Source organism: Magnolia sinica, chromosome 15 (assembly GCF_029962835.1).
Source record: "Magnolia sinica isolate HGM2019 chromosome 15, MsV1, whole genome shotgun sequence".
NCBI classification, from domain to species: Eukaryota; Viridiplantae; Streptophyta; class Magnoliopsida; order Magnoliales; family Magnoliaceae; genus Magnolia; species Magnolia sinica.
In genome coordinates this window covers 17134952-17145391 of record NC_080587.1, presented here as the reverse complement: position 1 = coordinate 17145391, position 10440 = coordinate 17134952, and the positions used below count along the sequence as shown (strand labels likewise).

The window sequence follows — 10440 nt, the reverse complement described above, 5'->3', positions numbered from 1 at the left end:
GGGCAAACATGAAATTGAGCGGGGTAAACATGAAATTGAGCGGGGCAAACTAGAAATTGAGTGGGACAAATATGAAATTGAGTGGGGCAAACATGAAATTCAGCGGGGCAAATGGTGGGAAATAAAATATATTTGTGTTTTCCCCTCATTTATGTTTAAGAGACCTTATGAACCAGTTAGATGGCAAATAAACATGTTAGGCTTAGAAGCACTAGTCTGTCTGGAGCTCAGAACTGGTAGGGCAGTACCTAATCCACCGTTAGACTTTCTTAACATGTCAGCGCCTCAAATGATCATGCGTTGTGCCGGAGAGGGAAGCTGATTGGCTAGTGTACAGCTGCTGTAGGTACGTGTCGTTGGAAGAGGAGCACTGATGCTCCTCGATCTCCACGTTGTACGAACGGTTCAAAGGAGATCAAAGTTACATAGCCACACAGTGATGTATTTATTATATCTAGATTATTTTATAGCATTATCCAAAAAACTGAATCATATCCAAAGATCATCTAGATCACACCATAAATAGTAGTAGCAATAATGATTTTCGCCATTAAACAATTTGTAGGGCCCACCATAATGTTTATTTTACATCTAATCTTTTCATAAGGTCACAACACCTGAATGAAGAGTAAAAATAAATTTCATATTGATCCGAAACTTTTGTGAGCCCAAAAAGGGTTTCAATGGTAGATGTTCAATCCTCTACTGGTTTTTATAGTATGGTCCACTTGATAGTTAGATCTATCTTATTTTTCATCTCAAGCCTTAAGATAAGCTCCCCAAATGGATGTACGATCTGGATATAACATATACCCCGTGATAAGACTCATAAAACTCTCTCCCATAGCTACTCCCCTATATAAAATGTATTCGGTCCCTAACACAGACCTCATGTTTGCCCCGCTCAATTTCGTGTTTGCCCTACTTAATTTCTAGTTTGACCCGCTCAATTTCATGTTTGCCTCGCTCAATTTCTAGTTTGCCCCGCTCAACTTCTCGTTGGCCCCGCTCAATTTCATGTTTGCCCCACTCAATTTTTATTTACCCCGCTGAATTTCTAGTTTTCCCCACTCAATTTTATATTTGCCTAGCTCAATTCTAGTTTGCCTCGCTGAATTTCTCGTTGGCCCCGCTCAATTTCATGTTTGCCCCGCTCAATTTCTAGTTTGCCCCGCTCAATTTCATGTTTGCCCCGCTGAATTTTTAGTTTGCCTCGCTCAATTTCATGTTTGCCCCACTCAATTTCTACTTTGCCCTGCTTAATTTCTAATTTGCCCTGCTCAATTTTCATGTTCGCCCCACTCGAAGGAGATCAAAGTTACATGAGCCCCACAATTTTGTATTTATTATATCCACAACGCTCATCCATATTTCAAGATCATTTGGGAGCATTATATAAAAAAAAAGAATCATATCCAAAGATCAACCGGACCACACTACAAAGAGTAGCGGGAAAATTGATTTTCATTGTTAAAAATTTTGTAGGGCCCACCATAACAAAAATTGAGCAAGGCAAAGTAGAAATTGAGCGGGGCAAACTAGAAATTGAGTAGGGCAAACTGAAAACTGGGCGGGGCAAACATGAAATTGAGCAGGGCAAACATAAAATTGAATGGGGCAAACTAGAAATTGAGCGGGGCAAACTGAAAATTGAGCGGGGTAAACTAGAAATTGAGCGGGGCAAACTGAAAATTGAGCAAGGCAAACTAGAAATTGAGCGGGTCAAACATGAAATTGAGCAGGGTAAACTGAAAATTCAGCAGGGCAAACTAGAAATTGAGCAGGGCAAACTAGAAATTGAGCGGGGCAAACTGAAAATTGAGCGGGGCAAACATAAAATTGATCGCGAAGTAAATGAAATGAATGAAATTGACCGCGTAGTGAATGAAATGAATTTTCAACCATCGACCTGATGGAATCTTAAAAAATAACCAGGTTGGTTGGCTAAAGTAGCTTCTCCTACCCCAAAATCATATAGGGTATGTCAAGTAACTAATTTTGGTTTAGAAGATATTCTTGTTAATTGAATAAAGAAAGAAATGAAAAAAAAAAAAAAAAGAGAAATTTTTTTTATACACTTATATATACATATTTATATAAATACATATTAGAGAATATTGTAGGTAGAATAAATTTCTCCATGTAAAAAAATAAAAATAAAAAAATAAAATTTGCATAGAGTGGCAGAGAGTACAGTTATGGCTACGGTTATAATCCGTAGATATAGATCCTTTGATGTATCGAAAGTCTTTTGATATGATTGAAAATGTCTAGAACTGTCCTGCGAGTTTGCCTAAAAAATTGTAACTTTCGATACACTATGGATACGGATTATAACCGTAGCCATACTGTGCGGGCGGCAATGCCGCTGCAGTATGTGGTTTTTTTTTTTAATGCTGTGTTGCTTTTGTGGGTCCCATCATTAGGTCTGTGTTATATCCAAACTGTCCATCTATTTTGAGTGCTCATAGTAAGTCTTGAGACGAAAAATAAGATAGATCTAAGTATCAAGTGGACCACACTCTAAAAGGCAGTGAGGAATTGAACGTCTACCATTGAAACCCTTTTAGGGTTACAGAAGTTTTGGATCATTATGAAAGTTGTTTTTCCTCTTCATCCAGGCCTTTGTGACCCTATGAATAAACTTATACGGGGAGGATTTCTCACAAACATCACAGTGGGCCCCCTAAAGGTTTCTAATGGTTGACGCTCATTTAACACTGTTTCCTGTAATGTGGTACAGTTGAGATTTTGAAATACCTCATTTTTGGTCTCATAACATAAAATGATATGGAAAAGTATATGGACGGCATGGATGAAAATAATACATCATGGTGGGGCCCACAGACCACAGACCATCCGCCATGGGCTGGTGGCAGGCGGAGTACCCAATCCGTTTCCGTGAAAGGAGGGGTATTTTCGTCCTCAAATTCGCTGTCCGTAAACGCAGGCCTAAGTTGCAAAGGAAAGTTTGTATTGTTTCGTCAAAACAGCTGGATAAAAGGTGGGGTCCACAGTCCCAAATTTCTCTTTCCAAAATAACACCTATTAAACAATCATATCCATCCATTCGATGTACCTTTCGTTATTGTGGAAAATAAAAACAAATAATGGTGAAATATATACAAACCAAAATTTATACGATCGCTCTCATGGGTTTTATTTTTAAAACCTAAGCAATCTGTCCTTAGGCCAATATATGGACAGACCAGACAGACACATGACCCTGACGTGTCCTACGGGAAGATGGTTATACCATATCCAGATTTTTCTGGTCCTACCCTACATCACGAGGTATGGTGATGAATCAACCGGGTCAATCTAATAAGCCCCATCGCTGAATAATCCATGGTTCAAAAACTACACCTACTGGATAATCCTAACCTCAGATTTTTAGAACTTAATCTTAACCATTTTTTAATCTACTGTACGTTTTAAGTTTACTGATCAGATGTATACAATAGGTATGATCATATGAACGGTTCTGATTTATCGTTAATAAATCCATGCGTTTGCTGGAAAGAGAGAGAGATGTACTATATTTAGATGCAACGACATTTACCATATAATTTTCCCTGCTACATAAACCATTGTGCGGATGCTCAGACACATCATTCTTCAACCAGCACGAGGAGAAAAAAAACAAATGGAGCTCTATTTCCTACAGTCCGTCTGCTTATACATTCTGTCAATCTGTTTCTTGATATATCTCTATAATCATAACCGTTCAAAGAGGCCCATCACCCGAGGTCTCAAAGGTGTAAGGAGTTATCCACTGGTGGGCCACCTTCCGGCTTACATCAGGAATCGACACCGGTTCCTAGATTGGACGACGGAGATCCTCGCTGAGCACCCGACCCAGACAGTCACCTACAGACGGCCCGGTGTGGTGCAAGGAGTCATCACGGCCAATCCAATCAACGTGGAATACATGCTGAAAACCAACTTCGAGAACTACCCAAAAGGAGATCTGTTCACTTCCTTGCTAGAAGATTTCCTCGGCCGTGGGATCTTTAATTCTGATGGAGAACTATGGAAGGTGAGGTTAATATATGAGGTTTGTTGCTACAATTACGTCAGACATGAGGTCATATCTCCATGATCCAAACCGTTCATATGATGGGCCTCTCATGGATGGTAATACCCAAAAAACAAAAATCTATATCATCACCCTTTGATCATTTATATCGTCTGTTTTGAAATTTGGACGGCAGTCTCCTTTTATGGGTTGTTTTGTGGGCCATTGATATAATGCTTTTTTGGGGATCCTTTATCTACGGTGTACCAGCATACGAATGGTTTGGATCATTGCATGATGAAGCTAGATCAAACGGCCAGAGTCTTCAGGTAGAAATCATAGTTCCTAGATTGTATCATGATATAAAAATTACTCCCGAATGGACGTGGATTTGCTGTGCCCTGTACTCCGGGAACAAGAAGCTGTGTGGGGCCCACAGAGATTCCCAGTGACAAATTCACTCCGTCCATCAGTTTTGCAAGACCAGAATAAGAAATATAAAAATCAGGCAGATCCAAAACTCATGTGGGCCATACTTTGAATGACCACCGTTGGAAACTTGGTGGGGTCTTGGTGGGGCCACAGAAGTTTACTGTGACAGGATGATATTTGATATACAGTTTATCTGAGGGGTGGTAACCCTATGAACGGTTGGATAGCATATAAACATTATGGTCAGCTCCAGGAAGGTTTCCACGGTGGACACTTATGTTCCCACTGTTTCTGTGGTGGGGCCGATGTGAGTCTTGTATTGCTTGATTTTTAGATTCCTGACCTATCGAGGTTTTACAAAACTGATGGAGGGTACTTTTGTTTCAAATGCAGCCTCTTTTTAGAAGTAGCTTATTTATTTATTTATTTATGAGTGTGAAGGGCACTTTTGTTTGAAAAAAAAAATAAAAAATAAAAAATTCGCACTGAATCTAACTACTGCTACCAAAATCTAAGCAGAAAATGGCTTAATAAAACTTAATTAACTTAATAAAATATTTTAAGGAAATATTTTAAAATAAGTTACCTGAACGTTAAGCTCTAAAAAAGGTAGTATTTTATATTTTATAAATTTTATATATCACACACATGACACGGCTAGTTGGACCGTCCAATTAGCTGTCTAAATTAAATGCTAATTAATATTAATAAATGATGCATATGGAAAAGTTAATTAAATAGGGAGATGAGTTTCCGGCTTGGGATGGCCCCACCATGGTATTTATGTAAAATCCATCTCAGCCGTTAAATAAGTCACCCCATGTTACACCTAAAGATTGAAAATCAGCTCCATCTATGGTTCAAGTAGACCACACTATCGAAAATAATGTGCAGGGAAAGCTAACTCTCATATATATATATATATATATGTATGTCATTGTCAACTAATGGAACATTTAAATGCCATGGATGGTACAGTTAGGTGAGGTGACATCTCACTTATTAGGATGAACCAGAAAAATTTATGGTGAGCTCAAAACTCTCCTTATATTATTGTAATAAGATTATTTATTTGATTTTTTACAAAAATATTATGAGATCTTCACACTTTGGACAATATTTGTAAGCGCGCTGCTACAGGCGTAAGGCACGTATGATGACATGGTTAAAATATAGCTGATATTTGTCACACTTATTTCATTAGTATGTACCCATGTATGTATATGTGCAGATGAACCAAAATAATATATGGACTGCTTACTGTGATGAAAATATCACTATATTATTATAATAAGATCGTTTATTCGATCTCTCTCGTCAATATCAGAGATTTTTAAAATCATGGCAATATTTGTCACACTACGATAGGTGGAAGGCATGTATGATAAGTTAGTCAAAATCTTGCAAATATTTTTCGCACTCATGAGTTCACTAGGATAGATCAAATAGGCATATGTGCAATATGGTTGGTCACTATGGATGAGATATTGTCAAAAATCACACCGGCGACGTCTCAATCAAAGATTATTTTTTTCTCATTTCTTTGTTGAAGAAAATCTAACATTCCCAACTATGTACCATTTGAACGCCATGGATGATATGGTTACGAGAATGTGGTAACGTTTCACTCATTAGAATGATCCAAAATAATATATGGTGGGCTCACCAGGATGAAAATGTCCTCATGTACAAGGTCATTTATTTGATTTCTCACAAGAATATTATGAGATCTTCAAAATCTGACAATATTTGTAGTCAAAATCTACCTGATATTTGTCAAACTCACGAGTTCATTAGCATGTACCTACATAGGTATATGCGTGGATGAACCAAAATAATATATGAATTCACCTTGGTGAAAATTTCATTATAATATTGTAATTATAAGATCATTTACTTGATTTCACACATCAATATCAGAGATTTTTTAAATCTTGATAATATTTGTCACACTGCTAGAAGTGAGTTCGTTAAAATTTTGCAGATATCCGTCACACTCCTGAGTTCATCAAGATTGATAGCATAGGCAATGTGCAATTGGTGGGCTCACCATGAATGAGATATTGTCAAAATCACAGTGACATCTCACTCAATGATTTTTTATTTTTTTTTCACTTCTTAGTTGTACAAAAACAATCACCGTCCACTAATAAATCATTTGAATGTCACCGACAGTAGGAGAATGTGGTGACATGTAGCTCGCTTGTTAGGATGAACCCAAATAATATATGGAGTACTCACCATGGTGAAAATCTCATGATATTGTTGTAATAAGATCATTTATTTGATTTCTCACACCAATGTATATCAGAAATTTTTAAATCTTGGCAATATTTGTCACACTCCTACGGGTGCAGGATATGAATAATGGTTTAGTCAAAATCTCACTAATATTTGTCACACTCATGAATTATTAGGATGGACCACAGGCATGTATGCAATATGGTGAACTCACCACGTACTAGGTATTTTGAAAAGTCACACAGTGACATCTCACCTAATGAGACTCTTCTTCTTGGGAAGCGGATTGGCTGGTGTACCACACACCACCAACCTAGCTGGTGTGGGTACGTGTCTTGTGAAGGAGCATGCCATGGAGACCAGTGCTGACGCTCCTCAAGCTCAAAGTTGTACGAACTGTTCAAAGGAGATCAAAGTTACATGGCCCACAAAAACGTATTTCTTATACCTGCACCGTTCATCCATTTGGCGAGGTCATTTTAGATATTGCTCCCAAAAAATGAGTCATATCCAAAGCTCAAGTGGAACCACACCACAGATAGCAGTGGGGACAATGATTCTCACCTTAAAACATTTGTAGGGTCCACTCTAACATTTATTTTCCATCCAATCTATTTAGAAGGCCACAAAGACCCGGGTGAAAAGGAAAAACAGATATCATATATATATTGATCCAAAATTTTTGTGAACCTAAAAAGATTTCAATAGTAGACATTCAATCCCCCACTACTTTTTGCACTGTAGTGCACTTGATCTTTGGATATATATATATATTGGTTAGCTTGTTAGTACACACCCATGTCAGTACACACACTCCATGTTAGGCACCCCCGCTAGGGATTGATACCAAGACCTCATATAACTCATACTTCAAGATGAGACCTACAAAACTTGGTGACGTCAACATACCAGCCAATCCACTTCTCTTGCTTCTTTGTTGAACAAAAACAATCATTGTCAACTAATAAAATATTTGAATATATACCATACATTGGTACAGTTAGGGGAACGTTTGCAATCATTATCAATGTGTCTCATCTCCATGTACAATCAGTTGAGAACAATTCAATGGAGTACTAATATTGCACATATTCAAGCTAGACGTGCTCCAATTAGGTAAGAAGAATCTAAAACATGTACTATAATTTTCAAAAGGCAAGAAGAGTCTAAAACGTACTATAATTTTCAATGGCAATAACTTTATAACCCATTATTGGAATTACACATTTAATATGTTCTTTGAAAGATATAACTGATCTTATAATATGGCAAAAGTTGTTAATTTGACCAAGTGATTTCTATTAAAATAAAGCAATTTTCTAAGTCAAAATCACATTTTAGTTTAAAACTTACTATTTTAAGTTACTTTTGTTTTATTATTTTAGGGTTTTTCAGGTTATTTGGGAATTGTTTGTGAATTTAGGTATGAGTAGTTGTCTTTTGCAATTTTTAGTAACTTTACTATTCTAAAACACTTTACTATTTTAGAATTGTCTCGTTTGATTTGGATTGAGAGTCTAGGCCTCTAATTTGTTTATAAAAGGCTATTAGATACCTTGTCAACAACACTTCATTTAACAATATCAATTTTATTAATGCTTCAGAGATTCATTTTTTTCTCCTCTTGAATTCAAGAGCTATTCTTAAAAAGAAGAAGGTGATCTTTTCTCTTTTCGTTATATACCCATTATGTTACATTTATGGACAGCTCAAACCTCACAATCAATAGCTATCTTGTGGACCCTAAAACTCACTAATTCTCCATGAATAATTTTCATCCATGTGATCATTTCAATGACAGGTACAACGGAAGACAGCAGTATATGAATTTAACACAAAGTCACTCCGTAATTTCATCCTCGACAGCATCTTGCAAGAAATTCATGAACGATTGTTGCCATTTTTGTGGAAGGCCACTAAAAATGGAGAGATCATCAACCTGCAAGACGTCCTGGAACAATTTGCATTCAACAACGTGTGTAAGATTGCCTTCAATGAAGATCCTATGTGCCTCGGAGGAGAAGATGAGGGCAGGCTCCCATCCCAATTCGCCCAAGCATTTGAGGACGCCGCGAACCTCAGTGCAGGCCGGTTTAGATATTCCATACCATTCTTATGGAAAATCAAGAAGATGCTTAACATCGGGTCAGAGAGGCGATTAAGAGAATCAATCACAATTATCCATGATTTCGCCACAAAGATCATAAAGACTAGGAAGAAAGAGAGCTCCCACGGTAGAGATGATCTTCTATCAAGGTTCATGGCAAGCGATGACAACTCGATCGAGTTTCTACGAGATATCATAATAAGCTTCATTCTAGCAGGCCGTGACACGACATCGTCGGCCCTTGCATGGTTCTTTTGGATCCTTTCATCTAGACCAGACGTCGAGCAGAAGATCTTGGAAGAGCTTAAATTGGTAACAATCCAAAATGGGAATTCCAATTTTAGTTTTGATGATCTTCAAAAAATGCATTATCTCCATGCATCCATTTCTGAGGCACTGAGATTGTACCCTCCAGTGGCCTATGATACAAAAGAGTGCCATCATGATGATGTGATGCCTGATGGGACTTTTGTTGGGAAGGGTTGGTTAGTGTCTTACCATGCATATGCCATGGGGAGAATGGAAAGTATATGGGGACCCAATTGTCGGGACTTCACACCGGAGAGGTGGCTAGAGAATGGTGTTTTCAAGCCCGAAAGTCCATTCCGGTTCCCGGCATTTAACGGTGGTCCAAGGGTGTGCCTTGGGAGGGAGATGGCCTATCTTCAGATGAAGTTGATTGTCGCGTGTGTACTCGAGAGGTTCGAAATTGACGTCGTCGAGAAGGACAGTTGTCCCGAACAAATGCTATCACTGACACTGAGGATTAAAGGAGGGTTGCTGGTACGTGTGAAAGAAAGATGCATGGATGAGATTCATTGACCGCATGTGATCATATGATTAGCACATATGTGTATGGTTTGCAAGCCTTTCTGTCAGTGATGTTGTGTTGGGTGTGGAATAACTGCTTTCTCACGCTCACTACCAAGTGGGTGTAGATGTTAGTTTGCCTATGGTTAGTTTGTATGGGTTTTGAGATGGTAGTGTCACTTTCTGATTTTATTCTTACCTTTTCTATACATGAATGGTTTGTATGGGTTTTTAGATTGTGGTGTCACTTTATGATTTTTTTTCTTGCTTCCTAGTTGAATATATATATATATATATACTTGCTTGAGTTCTTTTATCCTTTCTTCAACTCTTCTCACAAAATATTCCATTGTTCCCAACTTAGTGTCCAAGGTAAATCAGGACTAACCATTGGATTAATAGTAATATTTGGGGACTATCCTTAAAATCAGTTATTTGATATCTCGCGTCAATGTCAGAGATTTTTAAAATCTTGGCAATATTTATCACACTGCTATAGGTGTTGGGCCTGTATGATAAATCAAAAACTCACAGATATTTGTCACACTCATGCATTCATTAAGATGGACAACATAGGCATATGGGCAATATGTTGGGCTCGGCATGGATGAGATATTGTCAAATGTCATACCAGTGACATCTCACTCTATGATTTTTTTTTTCTTAGTTAAACAAAATCTATCATTGTCAAGTAATAAACCATTTGAATGCCATGGCTGATACGGTCAGGAGAACATGGTATCATCTCATTCATTAATTAGGATGAACCAAAACAATATATGGACCGCTCAACATTATGAAAATCTTACTATATATATAATTGTAATAAGAT

General features: G+C 37.6%; 1 protein-coding gene across 1 annotated transcript; it reads left to right on the top strand.

Moving 5' to 3' along the window:
• The first annotated feature begins 3603 nt into the window (after window positions 1-3603).
• Window positions 3604-9836, top strand: LOC131227859 (cytochrome P450 CYP94D108-like). The gene is made up of 2 exons (XM_058223687.1): window positions 3604-4039; window positions 8493-9836. The coding sequence occupies exons 1-2, from the start codon at window positions 3647-3649 to the stop codon at window positions 9618-9620; spliced, it is 1521 nt and encodes a 506-aa protein (XP_058079670.1). The 5' UTR covers window positions 3604-3646; the 3' UTR covers window positions 9621-9836.
• The last annotated feature ends 604 nt before the right edge of the window (window positions 9837-10440 follow it).